Source organism: Ctenopharyngodon idella, chromosome 18, assembly GCF_019924925.1.
Source record: "Ctenopharyngodon idella isolate HZGC_01 chromosome 18, HZGC01, whole genome shotgun sequence".
NCBI lineage: Eukaryota > Metazoa > Chordata > Actinopteri > Cypriniformes > Xenocyprididae > Ctenopharyngodon > Ctenopharyngodon idella.
In genome coordinates this window covers 11,444,777-11,463,969 of record NC_067237.1, presented here as the reverse complement: position 1 = coordinate 11,463,969, position 19,193 = coordinate 11,444,777, and the positions used below count along the sequence as shown (strand labels likewise).

The window sequence follows — 19,193 nt, the reverse complement described above, 5'->3', positions numbered from 1 at the left end:
CAAGTGTAGTCAAACTTGTATACGCATATGGACACATATTCCTGTTATCCAATGTTCATTCCTGGTACTTTTTTTTTTTTTTTTTTCCTTCTTAAAGCAGTTAAACCACTATTTTGTAAATTATGTTTGGTCCGTTAGTTATCCCATTGTTTAATAAATTGCATTACAAAAAAATGATAAACTTAAGGGGAAAAAAAACACCTTGCATGCATATATAGTGCTTTTTTATGGCAAATATCAATTATTTGAACATTTGAAACCAGCAATTTATTTAAAATAAACATCTCCTTTAGGGGACAACAAAGGAATTAGTTGACATGCTTTCAAACATGAGTTTTGGTAACAGGACTGAGAAAAATGCATCCATCTTCCACTTAAAAAAACCTTGTAAAAAATTAAATAAAGTTACCTGAGATGGACCAATACATATTTTGAATAGTTAAATATGTTGTTATATTCAGTTATATTCAAAAAAAAAAAGAAGAAAAAAAAAGTTTGTTTGGAAGAGTTAAAACAAGCAAATGGCACCCATTCGGTGGAATGGCCCATATAGTGGGATTTTCTGCATATATGGTTTAAAAACATAAAATAGCCTAAGTGCTGTGCTGTCAATTAATAACAACTGCGGGTTCAGGAATAACCATTAGATGGCAGCTCTGAAGCGATGCTTCAGAGCGACTTTCGTTGCCTCGCCTCCCGGACGTCATAGACACAAGTCTGAGAGATACGCGGGAAAACTTGTCACAGCAGAATGGATCCAGCGGAGGTAGAGTTTCTCGCAGAGAAAGAGATGGTAAAAATAATCCCGAACTTCAGTCTCGACAAAATCTATTTGATTGGGGTGAGTAAATATGACATGTACATCATGTTGTTGTTTTATTGTTAGTAATGTGTGGCCGTGTGTGACGATGGTATTATGCGTTATGTTATTAGTATTGGTTCAGCCGCTATCAATATGCGGATTGCGGATTGCGGAAGACTGAATCTTATATTAAACTAGATTATCAACATTAATGAGTGACTTATTAATACATGCAAAACACTAGATGTAAATAACGTGTTTTGGCTGATTTATAAGCCTTTTTTTAACTAGTAAAAAGGCTTAACTAAACTTAAATGTCCTCACTAGTCGGTCGTCATAGTACAAGAGGACATTTGCCTCTCACAAGTATAGCCCCTGTACACAAACACAAACATTGAGTTACAGCCAGCACAAAAACACATTTTATGTGAAAATGGAGGAAGCAAGATGTCGCCCTGAAACATCAGTTAGTACTTTTAAAATAGTTTAAAAGATTAATCCAAATAATTAAGATGTAACGTTAAACTTTTTTTTTTTTTTTTTTTTTTTTTTCTCAATTTTGTAGGCTTATTTTGTCCCATGTGTTTGTGTGTCACACATTTTGTTATACTATAGTTAAGTTACACTCACTGATACTTAAGTGTTCATTGATTCCTGCATTAAATGCATGACATGATGTGTATATATGAAAACTTGCAGGGAGATCTGGGCCCATTTAATCCGGGTCTGCCTGTGGAAGTTCCTGTGTGGTTGGCCCTCAATCTTAAACAAAGGCAGAAATGCAGGATAGTTCCTCCAGAATGGATGGACACTGGTGAGTTCAATCACATACATAGCTGTGCTGGCACACCATCTCTCCTGAAACCTGCTCTAAACACGTGATCTTTTCATTTCCAGACAAACTAGAGGAGATCCGTGAACAGGAGAGAAAGCTAGACACTTTCACTCCCATACCGAGTCCATATTACATGGAGCTGACTAAATTATTACTCAACCAGTAAGTACCAGATCACCTTCAGCATATTCACATGAAAGATGTTTTGTGGCTTTTAAATAATGTCTGTTTGCTTGACGCATCTGTATTCATCTTAATAAGGAATGTAATTTTAGCTGCTCAAATCTGTGGAATAAAATTACATTTTTAGTGTTGGGACCAAGGAGGCAGCTGGCTGAAAGTATATTTGAAACCCCGATTGGATAGCCAAAACCTTTATTTGGAGAAAAAGCAGTACTGTGCACATGAAATGATCCAGGTTTAATTATTTCTCATGTAAATGAAAGCTGATAATAATATCTTGCCAGAAAAAAATCTTGCCAGCTTGCGTTTACAGTTACTGAGATGCACACCTGCTCTAATGTTATAGGCAGATAAATCCAGATGGACAACAAGCGTGAGCTTCAAGGGTTAGTTCACCCAAAAATGAAATTTCTGTCATTGACTACTCACCCTCGTGTCGTCCCCATAAGACCTTCGTTTTTCTTTGGAAAACAAATTAAGATATTTTTGATGAAATCCGAGGGTATCTGATCCACACATAGGCAGCAACGACATTGCACCTTTTGAGGTCCAGAAAGGTACTAAAGACATCGTTAAAACCGACGACATGACTACACTCGTTCAAACTTAAGGTGAGACACGGCAGGTGAAAACATCGTTTTTTCATGCAGTGGTCAATTTTGAGATTTTGGGCCAGTTTGCTCCCTTAACATGTAAGCTTTCATGTCAAAATAAAAAATATGTCAACATTACACATTAAGGTGGTTATTTCATTGTATTTTGTCAATTTGCGCCTTTAGATTTCTATCGGAAATCACCAAAAGTTAGCATTCTAACGCAAGCTCTCGTGCCGTCTCCATTCACAGAAATATGTCATGCCTGGTATCATTGTAAAGTTCTCAGTCTCATTCACAGCACTGTCTAATCCAAATCGAGAGTCTGTTGGAGGGAATGACAGCCGCGCCTCACAGGAATGGCTCATAATTCACGTCGCACGATTGAATTAATTAATCAGTGGTTTGTGTTGTCCTAACTGTGCTGGATCAGGGCTGAAAATTGACATCGGTCCACAGAATCATGGGTTCTGTAGCAGTGTGTTGCTGGAGTGTAGTCTGTGTGAGAGAGATGGGTATTGTAGAAGTGTTTACACATGTTTTTGTCGGTGTAGATTATAAAATATTTGCTGACAAAGCGCTGTTTATCTATGCATTTACATAGAACTATACTCAAACTGCGATCGCTCGCGGAGATAATAAATAATTAATTTCGATTGAGTTGTGTTTACTTGGATGTTTATTAGCGAATTAATGGTTATATAGTATGTTTATATAATTACGGTGTTTTAAACAAGCGAACCTTGTTAAAAGTTACATGCGGTGGCCGTGCTGGAGCATTTCCTGAGCATCAACCCGCTGAGTGAACAGCAGAATGCAGAAGACTACATGAGACTAATGATGAGCATAGACAACAGAGAGAGAATTAAATTCAGCACTTTTATTTCCAACGTGTGCTCATTCATGGCTGTATTATTTAATTCATGCAGTTACATCTTGACGGATTATCTTACGTGACTCTGTGAGCTTGTCTTAGAGACAAACTGCATAAATAGCTACATTTCAGGCATATATGTAACAGTAAAAGCCTTTGCACACCGAGTCCGAAATTTTCGCATGCGTTTTTTTTCGTATTCGTGATCCTAAAAATTCGTCACGCACAGAGATCTTGCACACTAAGTCCAATGCATATTAATGAATCCGTTGTAAAAAATTCGCAAAACAATACAAAATGGAGTCTTCAAGCAGTGAGCATGATTTAGTTGTCCTCTCTCTTCTTAAAAAGAGAAAAAGAAAGAGGAAATATTGGGTCCATCCAATCCCGAGACTGCATAGAGAGAAAGGAGAGTTCCACCTCACCAAGGAGCTGCGTGATTATCCCGAGCGATTCAAAGTATACTTCAGGATGTCAGTGGCTCAGTTTGATGCTTTGCTACTGGCACAATCTGTCTTTGTATTCTGCACTTTGTTTGTCATACAGTGCTACTGCTACTCAACTTGTCAGATGGCATTCGGGATTTTGGCGTTCGCTTGTACGGTGGCTCTGAATTGTCAAAACATCTCTCAAAATGCGTGCCACGGATGCGAAAAACGCAGAAAATCGAACCTGTTCCGAATTTTTTTTTATGACTGACAAAAGTTTCGGAGGCAGTGTGAAAACGTGATTGACACAATGTGAGGTCGTATTTATTTTTTAATGTGCGAAAATTTCGGACGTGAATTTCGGACTCAGTGTGCAAAGACCTTAACACATCTAATTTGTGCATCAGTGGCTGTTACGTTAAATAAAGTTTTTTATTAATTACAGCAAAGCAGGTAAGTATACTTTACCTCTGCACGCCGTTGTCTCATCTCCCCTCAGATGCGCTGTAATGCCGATCCTGCGCGCAATTCTCAAAACACCCACAAGACAGCGCAGTTTATCGGTAAATCCGATATTACAAAACCAATATCCGATTATGGTAAAATGCTTAAATAATGGGGAAAATATCGGTAAATCGATATATCGGTCGATCTCTATATATGTGTATATGTGTGCAGTTCTTCCCACACATAGACTTTATATTAAAGTCTATGTGTGAGAAGCCTTTATATTAATATAAAGCCTCTATATTAAAGGCCACCCAAGTATATTTGGTAACACATTTTTGCTTTTATTATTTTTATTCTCTTATACTTTTTTTATCCGCCCGAGATGATGAAACCATCCGCCGGCTGCACCACTTTCTCCTCTTTTCAAAAGCGCTTGTTGCTAAGCAATCATGATCCGCGTTCTCCATGAAGACGAAGTTTCAGCAAAGGATAAATGGATTTCCAGACCTTGCATTAGCTCTATTAGTAGATATATTTATGGAGATGAGAAATAAAAAATCCACCCTGTACAGGTATGATCAGCTTTCGATCTTTGCTTAGCTTTCGATCTCAATTTGAGTGCGTTCGTCCCGCGTCTACATTTAAAGTAACGAACTGGAGTGTGCAAAAGGTGCAACCTGTGAACGGTTGAAACTAGTGGAAAATCTCCCCTCGCTCTACGCTTTTCGTACCTGTTCGTTAAGTGTGCTTGAGAATTGTTTTTCCTACTGAATCCCATATGCTCTGCAAAGACACTCAGAGACGCGGTGGATATTTCACAAAGACCTGTAAGCGTGTTTGTGTGTGTGTGCGTGTGTGTGCGGGCGTTCATGATCATGTTCATTCCACAATGCATTTATAAGAGCGGTTGGACACATCCAGAAAAATGAATGGATCTCTATGGGTATTCTGTTAGATGTATATGGGAATTACACTTTTTCCTGCAGATTTCTCTAACCAGCAGATGGCAGACTTCTGCCCCTAACAGATCAATATCCAGAAACAACTCATATTTAATTTTGAGCATCATTAAAGTGTTTTTACATAAAAAAAAAAAATATATATATATATATCTTAAAAGTCCATGCTGATTATATCAGAGATGGCAGAGAGAATTATTAATTCCAGTGTCTGTTTCGCTTTAAAACAGAAATGCTCTGTCATATTCTGTCATTGTACCTGAAGAGCGCAAGCCTTCCCACATCGCGCTGTTCATGTCTGAACGGAACGTCGAAACATTCCACCGTCGTATGGCCAGATGATATGCAAAGTATGTTTCTCGGCTGGTTATAACAAACCAACGTCTCGATATGAAAGTTTTGATGGATGAGGATTGCAAGTTAGGATGATTGTGGTGACGTACAGGAGTCATACATTAAGCACGCGTGAGTCCCTTATATTGATGCGCAAACAAATCGTGTATGAGCGCTCTTGACGCACTGATCACATATTGTATTTATGCGTGGACACATTTCAGTACATTCACGTTGTTGTCACACACATTCAGGATAATGTTTGCATTTGTCCTGTGTATGTTGCTGTGTACTTCAGTATATATGCAGGTCAAGGCGGTTGGTTTAGGTTTTTTTGGCTTCTCCATGTGGTCCTGTTCAGTATCGTAACTTCACTTGTCTAAAATGTAAACAAGCTCTTTGCTGTTGCACATACTATATACACTGAATTCTGAAACATTTTTTGCTATGATAATTTTTTTTTTTTAATGGGTGCTTTGGTGTACATAAATGTATGAATTATATGAACTCATATCATTTGGTTATTTGGTGTCCTTTTGGAGTCTGCAAGTGTCCTTTTTTGGAAAGAAATCTAAATTTACCTTGAAAAAAGCTGAAAAATACAGTTTTGGGAAAATCACACTTCAATCTGATGGTTTACTTTGCTGGATATAGGCATTGATGGCAAAATGGATGTGTTAAACAAGATAAATGGTGTATGCTTCATTTCACGATAAGTGTGCGATTAATCGCAATCATTTAAAAAATGTAATCTATTGACAGCCCTAATATATATATATATATATATATATATATATATATATATATATATATATATATATATATATATATATATATATATACAGTGCCCTTCACAAATATTGGCACACTTAGTAAATATGAGCAAAGGTGGCTGTGAAAATAAATCTGCATTGTTTATCCTTTTGATCTTTCATTAAAAAAAAAATCACAAAAATCTAACTTTTCATTGAAGTAAAACAATTGAATGTCCCAGGGGACTGGGATGGCCATGGCAGAAGCTTCATTTTGTGCTCAGTGACACATTTTTGTGTTGTTTTTGATGTTTGATTTGGATCTTTGTCCTGATGGAAGATCCAACCACGACCCATTATTGGATTTCTAGCAGAAGCGGTCAGGTTTTGATTTTTTTTTATCTGTTGGTATTTGATAGAATCCATGATACCATGTATCTGAACAAGATGTCCAGGACCTCCAGCAGAAAAATAGGCCCACAACATTAAAGATCCAGCAGTATATTTAACCGTGGGCATGGGGTACTTTTTATCCATGTGTGCACCAAACCCATTTGGTGGCTTTGCTGCCAAAAAGCTCCCAAACAACTTGTGGGGATGTAGGTGCTGTTTGATCCTTTTTTTTTTTTTTTTTTTTTTTTTTTTATAAAGGCTTTCTGAGACTCAAGACTCTCTGCAATTCTCCAGCTGTGATCCTTGGAGAGTCTTTGGCCACTCAAACTTTCCTCTTCACCACGCATTAGGACGATTTAGACACACGTCCTCTTCCAGGCAGATTTGTAACATCTTTAGTTGATTGGAACTTCTTAATTATTGCCCTGATAGTGGAAATGGGGATTTTCAATGCTTTAGCTATTTTCTTACAGCCACTTTCTATTTTGTGAAGCTCAACAATCTTTTGCTGCACATCAGAACTATATTCTTTGGTTTTACTCATTGTGAAGAATGATTAAGGGAATTTGGCCTTTGTGTTTCCTCATGTTTATACTCTGTTTGTACAATTTCATGTTCATGATCACCCTGGTGTGCTAAAAATTTTTAAATATGAATATACTTCAGAGATATTTTACTCATAAGAATTCCAATAATTGTGGCCAACATGTTTTGGAGAAAAACATTTATTTCATAATGTGATTTTTTTTTTTTTTTTTTTTTTTTTTTTTTTTTTTTGAATTGTTTTACTCCAATGAAAGGTTCGATTTTTGTGAATTTATTGAATATAAGATCAAAAGGATAAACAATGCAGATTTATTTTCACAGCTGCCTTTGCTCGTATTTACTAAGGGTGCCAATATTTATATATATTTATATATATATCAAGGCCGCCAAAACGGATTTTTGTCCCGCCAAAGCCATATTTGATCAGTTATTGTGAGTTGTTTATGAGTGACGTGAATGACTGCTGCACTAGTGATAAGGGCGCATGTTAACCATAGACTGTAAAAAAATAGATGTTAACTGACGGAGAGAACAAGCAGAGAGCTCCTCCCTCGTGCGCGCAAACTCTCTCTGTCTTCAAACTAACAACTGTCTTTTCTCTCTCTCTCTCTCTCCCTCACATTAATCTAAATCAACGGACACGATGCTAAAAGTTTGGAAGACCGAATCCATGTTTCACGTGGTGCATTCGGAGATTTTTTTCCCTGAAAAACCGCTGGGTGTGAATAGTGCTCAAAAGAACGTTACCTTGTCTTCTCTGACAGGCGTCTCGCACATGCAGCTGACATAAACCACACTTTCATTAGACGAAAAAAAAAAATCCTATACAGTGATAAAGTGTTTTCTGTGTTGACAAATCTTTTGCGATGTCCTAATAACAGCCGCGATTCGCACACGTCCGCTAATGTTTACTTCGCGACCTAATGACTCATTTGAACCGATTCATTTTAATGAATGGTTAAAACAACTTATCTGTCCAACACTGAACTCACTAGACACCACTGTCTGAATCGGTATATAACAAATCATTTATTCAGAACAACTCTGAAATGAGAACGTAAGTGTGCTTACCCCAAGAGTGGTTAGTAAGATTTAGCCTTAATAATCCACAGTATTTTCAGGTTATCTATTTGACGATGTGTAGTAAATTACCTATAAAATCAGTTAGTTTATCCTGGAGTGAGGTGAAACCAGAACAAAGTTGTTGTTAGCTATGTGCATTCAATTGTATATGGTAGAAAATTAGACTGTTAGCATTAAAAAGTTAATTTAACTACTTTTTAATACTGATTATTCATTATTATTATTATTATTATTATTATTATATATACCAAAATAATTTTCAGGTCTAGCAAAGAAGCATCTTCTCTTACAAAGCTATGAAATCAGATTTTTTTTTTGCAAAGAGGATGAGAAAGGATTACAGTAAGAGTGGCAGGTAATTTATTGTCAGTATTGGGCTTGCAGATCACGTGGGTAGGGTACTTTTTACTGTTTGTGTGGATCACCATGTCTGTCGGCCACCACCGAAGACCATTTTTGACCCAGGAAAAACCCTGTAGGTGTGTGTGTGTGTGTTTGTATATATACACACAGGGTTTTTCCTGGCTCAAAGTGAGGCGGAGGTGGTAAAATCCTGATCACGGCAGAAGAAAACACTTTTTACAAGCACGTGTAACGACTGGATCGATCAAACACACAATTGTAAAAGTTTATCTATACAACCCCTCGCCCATGCAGACTCCGTGATGTCTGGTTTACCCACTGAGAACTATCACCCTCCTGCACCCCCGCAACACCGGCGGTTGTTGGTGATTTCCCACCGCGGTAGTAAAAAATTGCCACCGTCACAGCTCTAGTGTGCAGCAGCGGCAGATATTAAAGTGTCATTATGTTAATCAAAGAACAAAGGTAAGAGAGAGAATTACTCACTGCTCTTGACTAAAGAAATTAAACGTTCTGTTCCTTATTTATTTGGTTCCACATTTTGCATGGTTTGATTTTCCCCGCCCCCTGGTGACACCGGTATTACCGGTGTTGTCACATGTCGATTAACCGGTGTGAGAATTTTCTCACCGTCACATCCCTAGTGGGTATTGAATAAATTAAATAATTTATAAAAATTTGTTTATTAAACATGTTTATTAAAAATTAATAAACACATGTTTTTTTTTGTGTCATGCCACTTAAGATATAGACCCCACACTGCCACCCTGCAGCCTCACCTCCCACTTCCCATTACACCCCTTTATACATGTAGGCTGTTTCACTTTATCCACTGCATGTTTCTGTTTGTTCCATCGTTGAGTGTCGACATCGGAGTACTCATTCTCCATATTGGTCACAACAGTGACCACGCTGTTGTCATTCCATCTCACAATCAGTTTTCCAGTTTGTTGACTTTTTTCAGCTCCTCAAACACGGGACGCACCTCAAAGAAAGGGTCATTTGTGATTTTCATGTTATCCACAACATGAATGGAAGCCATTATCTCATCAAATCTGTTCCTCCGCATGGTCTCTTTAATGCTTTTGTTGTTGACATCATTGTCGTCTGACCAAAGAAGACGTCGTCTTGGGACTGAGTTGTACCCAGTGGTCAAAAGGAGCTCTTCATCAGTCAGATTGAGGGTGGCACCTTTCTGTGCTGCATATATATTCGACATTTCCAGGGTGATTTCCTGTAGTGATTTGGGATAGAATGTGAGAAAAATGTCTGCTGGATCATCTGACGTGGGGATTGGTTGATAGGGAGGGAGTTGATGACGCTTAGCCTGTATTGGTTTTTTGGCATCTGTCTTAATTTTCTTGAACTTCTGCTCTTTGTCTTTGATTTTCTTAAGCATAGGTCCAGGGTTTGTTGGACTATTTTCTTTTTATTCAACAGCATTGATGATGTTTAGCTCTGTAGATGCACTCACTAAGGCCGCAGGACATTCAGGTATATCTGCCATGTCAAGGAGGGTTAGTTGAAAAGCATCATCAGAGATTAAGCCCTCTCCTTTCAGCAACCTTGATGGTAGGTGTTTGTAATCACATGCCACATCATCATCAGATATATCGCTGTCACAGTCTGTGTCATGAGCTTTCTTCTCAGACTCCGGCACAACTGTAACATTAGAGATAGTGGCAGGGGGTTTATTTGCATCAAGAAATTCCAAAAGCTCTGCCAAGGTATGCCTGAAAGAAAATTACATTTTTTTTTTTTTTTTTTTTTTTTTTTTAAGGCCCATAGTATTCAATGGCTGACTGTAGTAGGTGATTTCATATAATAATGTAAATGTAAACTCATTATTTGTTGAATTTCAACATTATAATGGAATCATAAGCTACTAGTCATAAAAAGAATTAGGGTCCTTGACCGGTTAGAATGAAATGCATCCAAACTGGATGAAGGGGTCTCAATATTTTGCCCCTTACGAGACATAGTATCTTAAAAGGGAGAACAAGATAATCTACAGCAATTAATTCCATGCTTTAACTCTTTATCTCTCCATTCTTCCTTTTGTGTGACTGACTGAAGTTTGGAAACTGCTGCTGTCACTTGAAAACTGGAAACCCTTCCCCCCCCATGGCAACAGCAGACACGGGGGTGGGGCAGTAGAGCTGTGGAAAGATTGCTCTCTCATCTCCTTTGGTCTACTGTACAGTAGAGATGTCAGTTAAAGGGTTATGTTTTTTAGGTGGGATATTATGAAAGCAAAAAGCACTATACAAGACCAATAACCTTGATTTATTAACCTATTAACACAGTATACCGTGTAAACTCTGGGTCAGACAGACATGCTGTGATGGGCCACCTCTGCTCTAGCAGGCAGCTGATCATATAGTATGAGCTATTCCACCTTAAACTAACGTCTTGATTTAGCTTGTGTTCAGGTTGGCCCATTTGTTTTTGTTTTGAGTTTTGAACTGGCAGTCTCACTGTTTTTGAAATGTTCCACTAAGGACATAGCAGCTCCAGTTGCTTTGGTTATTTGGGGATTCTTCAGAGCATGATTTACCACTAGCTGTAATGTGTGGCCAGCACAGTGAATTGAAGATATCCCATGCCTCTCTTCTAATAGCTTGAGGGCTGCCACCACATTAGCTGCATTATCATGTACAACAGCCTGGATTTTATTTGCAGGTATTCCAAACTTTTCAATTGCTGTTTCAATCCAGGATGCAATATTCTCTGCAGAGTGTCTTTCCTCGAGTGGCATAGTAGTCAAACAGTAGCTTACGAGCTCCCAGTCATTGTTTATAAAATGACAGGTTATGCCCAAGTACGCCTCTGTAGCAATACTTGTCCAGGCATCTGTTGTTGAACTGATCACAGAACAGCATGAAGAGAGGGCATCTTTGACTTTCTGTAATTCATTACCATATTTCTTCTCCATCATGTTGGTGAAGCATGTTCTTTTAGGGAGAATGCAGACAGGCTGGAATGTTTTAACCATAGCACGGAAACCTTCGTCATCTACCATTGACAGCGGTCTCATGTCTTTGACAATCATATTCAGAACACTATCAGTAAGCGCTGCAGCCAGTTGTGGTGAGCCGTCCTTCTTTTGCAGGAATTCAGTCACATGGCTTTGCCTGCAAATGAGAGAAAAATAAATATAACAAAATTATATAAATGTAAAAATTCAGAGTGGAAAAACATTCCTAATGTTCTTTTAACTTGGCATACTCTTTTCATATTGTATATGAATATTATTTATTAACTGTGTATATATATATATATATATATATTTGTATTTTTAAATGTTATTCATTATGTCATTTATGCCGTTATGTTATGCCGTCCTTAAAACGGGAAGAAGTAAATTAAGTAATTATGGTAGGATACATCAAGCCTGCACATTAACAATCGCAGGCACAGATCAATCTAACCGTTACTGTGATTCTCAATTCTGAGCTTCTCTTACTTCAAAAAGTATTTAGCATCTTAAAGGACAGCGGATTTTAAAAGTTCTACCTACAAAGGCTCAGTTTAATTTAATTTAATTTAATGGACAAAAACACTTACGGTGGCTGTGGCTTTGCCTTTTCCGGCGGCCCATCAGCCAGAATAGCCCCTGTATGTTTCCTCTTCAGATGTTCATGCATCGAGCTTGTGCTGCTATGTTATGCCAATAGCCGCTTTTCCACTGTCAGGCCAGTGCGAGCCAAGACTTTCAGCGTGCCAGGCTAGGCTAGGCTAATAGCCCTGGACTTGTAGCACCAAGCCCAAAATCACGCTGCATTTCCACCGTCGGGCCAGTAGCTCCGCAGCGCTTCACTAAAACCCGCCCGTAACACACCTCTCTGGAACAACGTCACACAAACCCGTCATTTCACAAACAAATGGAAGTTTTATCAGAAAAATAATCAGAAAGAAATCACTGGTCACAAAAATAAAGTGGTATTTACTGTTATTTACAAATACAATTTTTCCACCAAAAATACGACCTGAGGAGCTTTAGCACTCTCTCCAGTGACAGTCCCAACAGTTATATTTTCAGTCTGAGAAACAGGAATCCCAAAAAAATATAGTTTCTTTATTTTATGAAAAATGCGAAGCTAAATATGGATATCAGACAGTCCGTTAAGAGATGAGACGTGCTGACAGATAAAATAAATACATGATTGTGATAGCCTACGTATATATGATTTGTCTGATTTCTTCAAGCCGTCGTATTTACCATGTTTACTATGGTAATAGCGAGCATAGTCTTGGTGATCAGAATCCACATTGGATCACAAACAGAAGTTATTTCAAACACTTGCTGCTGTCTAAAAGTGAGTTTTGAGCTAAAATGTTTTTAAAAGTCTTTAATAGCTGATGTTAGCTAATCATCCATGGCGCCTCCGTCTCCACACACAGATTAACTCGTAACAACCCCCTAAAGCCCGAGCTGGCCCGCTTTGGACCAAGGTATTCGGCGGGCCGAAAAACCCTGGCCGTTGGCCCCGAGGAAGCCCCGACGAGCCACGATCAAGCCCCGGAAGTGACCGTGGAAATGCGACTGGCCCTGGTACACACTAGCACGCCTGCTTTAGGCCCGACAGTGGAAACGCGGCTAATGAAACCTTAGAGTGTACAAACCACCTTTTTATTATCAGCTAATCTGAAGTACTCCCATACTTTGGACCCATTCAGCCTTTGAAAACTTTTGCTAACAAACTTGTTTGACATCGCACTCGAGTCTGCTTCACCCAACGTTCTTGGAAAATTTAGTATTTTAGCTCATACTAGTGGTGTGGAGGAAACTGTTATTTTAGTCCAAGCATGAAAGCGAAATTTAAAAGGTAAAATAACATAAAATCAGTCAATTAAAAATATTGACATCGACTAAATATCAGCGTCGACGCAGTCGATTTATATCGACCAATCGCGACAGGCCTATATGATAGGGCTGAAATTTGCATTTATGTTATGGAACATATGTGTGAAAAGATTACTGTTGACTGTCTGAAGAGCAGAATCATATCTTAACTCGTGACCACTGCTGTTGTTTGGCATGTAAATAGTGACTGATGCTGCACGATTACTGTAGCTGTCTGGTCTAATTTGAAAGCTGTGCATTCCACCCTCCACCAACACTGTCTCGTGACGCTTTACAGATATTTTTCTGTCTGTGCACTAGAGCTGCACAATTAATCATTAAAAGATCGCTATCTTGTTTCAAACACCCACACAATCTTATTCGTAAACACTCACAATCCGCCTGTGTCCAAAAATCACACCTGTACACTCAGATCTGCATTCGCAGTTATCATGTTGTGAAACCGCTTCACAAACAGTCTTTTCAACCACACAGTATCATTATGTTTGTCTTATAATAATCAAATGATCACAGAGGTTTATAAACAAAAGTTTGTATTTCGGATATAAACACTGATGTCTACGGTAGCAATCAAAATAGAGCAAATCACATATTTTAAAAGTTACTTGGTGCTTCAAATAATGATTGTATCGATTACATTGTTCTCCACTAGGTGGCGACAAGTGATTATTAAAAAATACATTTGTGATTGAATCATTAATTCAAGTGATTTGTTCAAAAATGCTGATTCATCCAGTAATGAAACAAGTCAAGTCACCTTTATTTATATAGCGCTTTTTACAGTGCAGATTGTCAAAGCAGCTTTACAGTGAAAATAATTTGGCTGCACAGCAGCTCTAGATGAAAGGTGTCATTATCCAGCTTAAGTAAAGTTCAGTGTTGATTCATTTTGATTGTAAAAATCATTAGTTATTATTTTAGTTCATTTATCTATACAGCAGCTCTGGAGAAAAGTGATGTCATCGTCCAGCTCAGTTTACTTCGCATACAATGGTGTCATTGCAGGCAGATCAAAAACATTGTTGAATATTAAGTGTCCCTTTATAAGCAAGTCATTTGAATCATTCAAACAATTTTAAATAGACTGCAGCAGTTCATATTTTGTCAGAACCTCTAGTCAATTATTTATTTCTTTCTTTTTAGTTTTCTGTTCAGTATGAGTTTTGGAGGAGGCATTGCTTTGTAGAGCACTCTGAAGGGAGGGTGGGATCTTTTCCCCTTTTAGGCTTTCAAAGCTAGCTTGTTATTGCTAGCCTCTACGAAAGCATTGTTTCTTTTAAAATATTAAAATAGTGTTTTTTGTGTGCAGTGCTGCAGATAACATTCCCAAAGCCGATGAGATCCGAACCCTGGTCAAGGATATCTGGGATACACGCGTGGCCAAACTGAGACTTTCTGCTGACAGCTTCATCAGCCAGCAGGAGGCTCACGCGCAGGTAAAACAACTGCTAGTTATTGCGACCAGTTGACATGAGTGGATCAGAACCACAGAAATACTGTACCGGGTGTGCACTCTGAACACAGCAGGTTTTCTACGGTTATAAAAAACCTGGAAATATATTTTCAGGCCTCTTCTATGTTAATATTAATTTTTCTCTATATGAACTCTAAAATATTTTGTCAGTGAGAAATTGATATTCATGAGTGCAATCTCTATGATTTGCAAGCCTTTTTCTATTAATAAAAAAAAATATATGGATTATTAATTTCATTGTTGGATTCCAGGGTTCAGATCTAAAAATTTTGCCATTTAGCTTTAATTAATGCTCTTGTTGGACTGTGGAGGGTTTGAGTACTGAACGTTACAGTGTGTTTTCATAATACATTATCTTGGAAGCTGAATGAAAATTCTGTTTAATACCCCTTGTCTGGTAAGTAGTGGGTATAGTTCTAATTTTGCAGGGTAAACAGTAAATATTCTTAATGTTATACCCTGGTTAAAGGTAGGGTTGGCAGGTTTTTTTTCTTTTCATAAACACTTGTTAACTTTCATTCTCTCATCTCTTTAGCTGGATAACCTCACGCTAATGGAGATCAACACCACACGCTCATTTCTGCTCGATTCTCTGAACTACATGTATAAACTGCGCTCAAACCTGCAGCCGGGCAGAAGTCAGGACTACTGAGATGTTATGAGATACTGGAGACATTCTCTACCAGATTGATATCTGTTGTTTTTTGTGTTATATGTAGTAAACCATATGATGGGACTGAAATTTGTTTGTCATTGAACAGATGTTTGAAAAGATTACTGTTGACTGTCTGAAGAGCAAAATCATATCTGAACTCATGACCACTGCTGCTGTTCAGCATGTAAATAGTGACTGATGCTGCACTATTACTGTAGCTGTCTGGTCCAGTAAAAACCTTTAATCAATGTTTGTATGTAATGGAATATATTTTTTTTAATAACCGAACTAAGCTGTTTGATCGTTCATATTTTTATCTAAATTTAAAATGTATTTACAAATTTTGCTGGCAGTTAAACCACAATGTTTAATTTGTAGTCACAACTTAATGAAGAATATTCAAGATCTGAATCGAAAAAAGTTATATCTGCTGCTGAGAGCAAGTGAAAAAATGGCAACATTTTGGGCATTTGAATGGGAGAATGGGCTATATGCACGGAGCGTTCTTTAGAACTTCCGCAATAATATAAGATAGCTCGAAAACTTACGGTGAGATGTAATTTGCTGGTGTGTTGAGCATCAGTAGTGTAATACTTAGTTTATAATCAGAATATAGTCACTTAAATAGTCAAGCATAGCATTAATTTAGTTATTCAAAACGTAAGACGACATAAAAAATAAAGACGTACCTCAGTGTTCCCCCTCGGCTAAATTCAATTCGACCATCAGTTTTCACACTTTAGTGTGGGGAAAAAAAAAAAAAAAAAAAAACCGTCAAAAATTAAATATTTATTGTGCACTTTAAAATAAATTGAATAAAATGTGTGTTTTTACAAGGGTGCCGAAATCATGATCTTGCGCTGCACTGACTGACAGCTGCCGCGTGATTAAGCACGTGCTCACTTTGTGTCATGAATCACAAGAAAAGTTGTTTTTCATAAGATTTTGTGAGTACTTCATACTTAACATTGACAAAATGTAAACCTAGTTATTTTATAAAGTTTAATATTAATCAAAAACGAAACTAGTTGAAAAACGATTACAGGAAATGGCTGATATATGCGCAAATAAATGCTACTTTGCCGCCACCTGCTGGTTATAGTGGTAATTATTGTCTTTTTTTTTTTTTAAATAAGTGTTTTCTATCAAATGTTGAATTTCCTACATTTCGAAACGTTCGGTTTTACAATGGGGACAATCTCAGAAGGATGGACAAATAATGTTTGTGGTCATCACATTAAAAATAACATTTGTATTCCTTAGGGGGAAAAAATGCATGTGTGTGTCTTTTAAATGGTCCCAATAGCTTCGTCTTTACTGCAATCAATAAAACTGGCTTATTGGCAAATTAGGTAAATGTGATAACTGCATTAAAATATGAATACAACATTAAAAAGTCAACCATTGATGGTTTTGTGTCGATGTACACAGCAAATACAGAATGAACAGCTAACAGTTCACCGGAAATGCCCGATCAGCCTTAACGACAACCAGGAAGTAAACGTGCATATAGCCCATTTCACCACTCCAATGCAGAGTGCCTTTCAGTCCACCCCAGCTCACTGTTGACTCTACTGTCCGTCACTTCACCCTGACTTTAAAGCCAAAACAGAATTCCTTTCCTCATAAAGGTGGGAAGTGTGTAACCACCATGATGAGGTGTCATTCCTGAATATGAATCCTGGATGTCTGAAAATATTGTTTCCTCAGGCAGTTGCTTATATTCATACTGCACTGACAATTCCATTCATGGAATTCCATTTGTATTTCATGTGTATTGAAAAATGGATAACCATTTTATTTATTTATTTTTTTAAAGCCTCAATCTCTTTAGTTTTAAAACATTTCACAAAGCATTGATCAAAAAAAAAAAAAAAGACAGGTGTGGGAATCTTGTAATGTTTATATCTGTCAGCTCGGTACAAGATCTTGAGGTGCTGCTATCTACTACACCTAAAGTCCGGCTCTGGAGATTTAAAACAAACTACAGCAATGTTGGTTTCATAAATATGAGCACATTAAATAATGAAAGAAATCCACATGTGGCAAACACGTTTTTGAAATATTTAATTTTTGTCTGAAATTACAGCAATATATCCATAAATACCTAATTACTACACTCAACAAAGAATATATTACATTACAATGAATTCAAACAAGTACATAAAAAAAAAAAAAAAAAAAACATCAAAAAAAGAAAAATAGAAAAAAAAAACAAACAAACATTGGTTTCACAGCATCTAATGTCCTCCATTGAGTTTGGGGGCGACTGTGTGTGCATGCGTGTGTTGGGCAGGTTTGTATCTGCACTCATCAGGCAGTGGTAGTACTTCATGTGAAGCCGATACACACACAGCGATCAATCTGATGGCATGCCTGCTCGGGGTCAGCATGGCTGAAATAAATGACAGTGCAACCAAAGTCCTCACCTGTGCTTCATCAAGATGCATTTGAGACACTTCTGTGTTTTAACCTTGCACTGAATTTAGATTAAAAAAAAAATAATAAAAAAAATGGCATGTGGTCTGTTTATAACTGCATGCTGTAACGCTGTGCCGTATACATGAGATACAGCACACGTAACGGGTTGGGATAAGTGCCAGGAAAACAAACAGGTGTGTCATTCCCAGGTTCTACATCATCTAACAGAATAGTATAAAAAGGTAGAAAATAAAAGATATTACAAGCAGTCAGAGTTCATAAATGTTTTTAAGGCCCATATTCATGGTTTTTGTCAATGACTTGTGGTCATGTTAAAATGCGTCATTGATAAGCTATGGTATAAAAACTTGGCAAACAAGACCGTCTTCAGACGGAGCAGACTTTCTTTGGAAAAACTTTTGGAATTTTCCAATTACAGCAGGATTGACTCAACTCATCAACTTGATCAAGCTTTGCTTTTGACTTTTTTTGGCATGCCACCTCTAAAACTTTGGCACAGTAATTGTCAATGGCGAAAATGTTTTCTATATAAAACAAATTATAATTATTCTTACTGTACAACATTATTTATGGATTTAATTTTTGTGCATGTCAATTCCTCTGACAAACTCTCATTGCTTGAGCTCTCTGTGAACACAGATCAGAAAATCATGTTTTAGTACAAATGCCCTTTTTAATGCAGGAAACAGAAATCCAAAGAGGCTGCATGCTGCTTCATGACAAAAAAGACAACTCAGTATAGCAGTCCAGAACTCTTGAGAGACGGTTGACCACTAGGCAATGATAAATGACAGTAGACATCCTGGGTCATACATATCAGTGGGTGTGTCATCAGAATGCAAGGGTAAAGTTATTCTGTGATGCATGGCCTTGTGGGATAAGAGGAAACTGTGTTGGCGGTAGGTCCTGGGTCCGTTGCTACTGTAGTTCAGGCAAAAAGGAAGTGATGCCATCACTCCGCAAGTCCTGAAAGCATTATTCTGACCAGTAGCCGAGCAAACACTAAAAGTAAACCATTTGCTTAACGCCAAAAAGCATTAATATATTAGAAAAACAATGGCAGGCTTTTTTCTTCCAAAGAACAATGATTTAAGTAATTAAAAACATACAAAATTCTTTTTTTCATTGTTTTGAAATTATTTACAATACAATGCTGAAGCA

The 19,193-nt window shown here is 37.5% G+C and overlaps 1 protein-coding gene across 1 annotated transcript; it reads left to right on the top strand.

Moving 5' to 3' along the window:
* The first annotated feature begins 676 nt into the window (after positions 1–676).
* Positions 677–15,838, top strand: gins2 (GINS complex subunit 2). The gene is made up of 5 exons (XM_051871060.1): positions 677–841; positions 1,502–1,616; positions 1,700–1,799; positions 14,771–14,897; positions 15,471–15,838. The coding sequence occupies exons 1-5, from the start codon at positions 752–754 to the stop codon at positions 15,585–15,587; spliced, it is 549 nt and encodes a 182-aa protein (XP_051727020.1). The 5' UTR covers positions 677–751; the 3' UTR covers positions 15,588–15,838.
* The last annotated feature ends 3,355 nt before the right edge of the window (positions 15,839–19,193 follow it).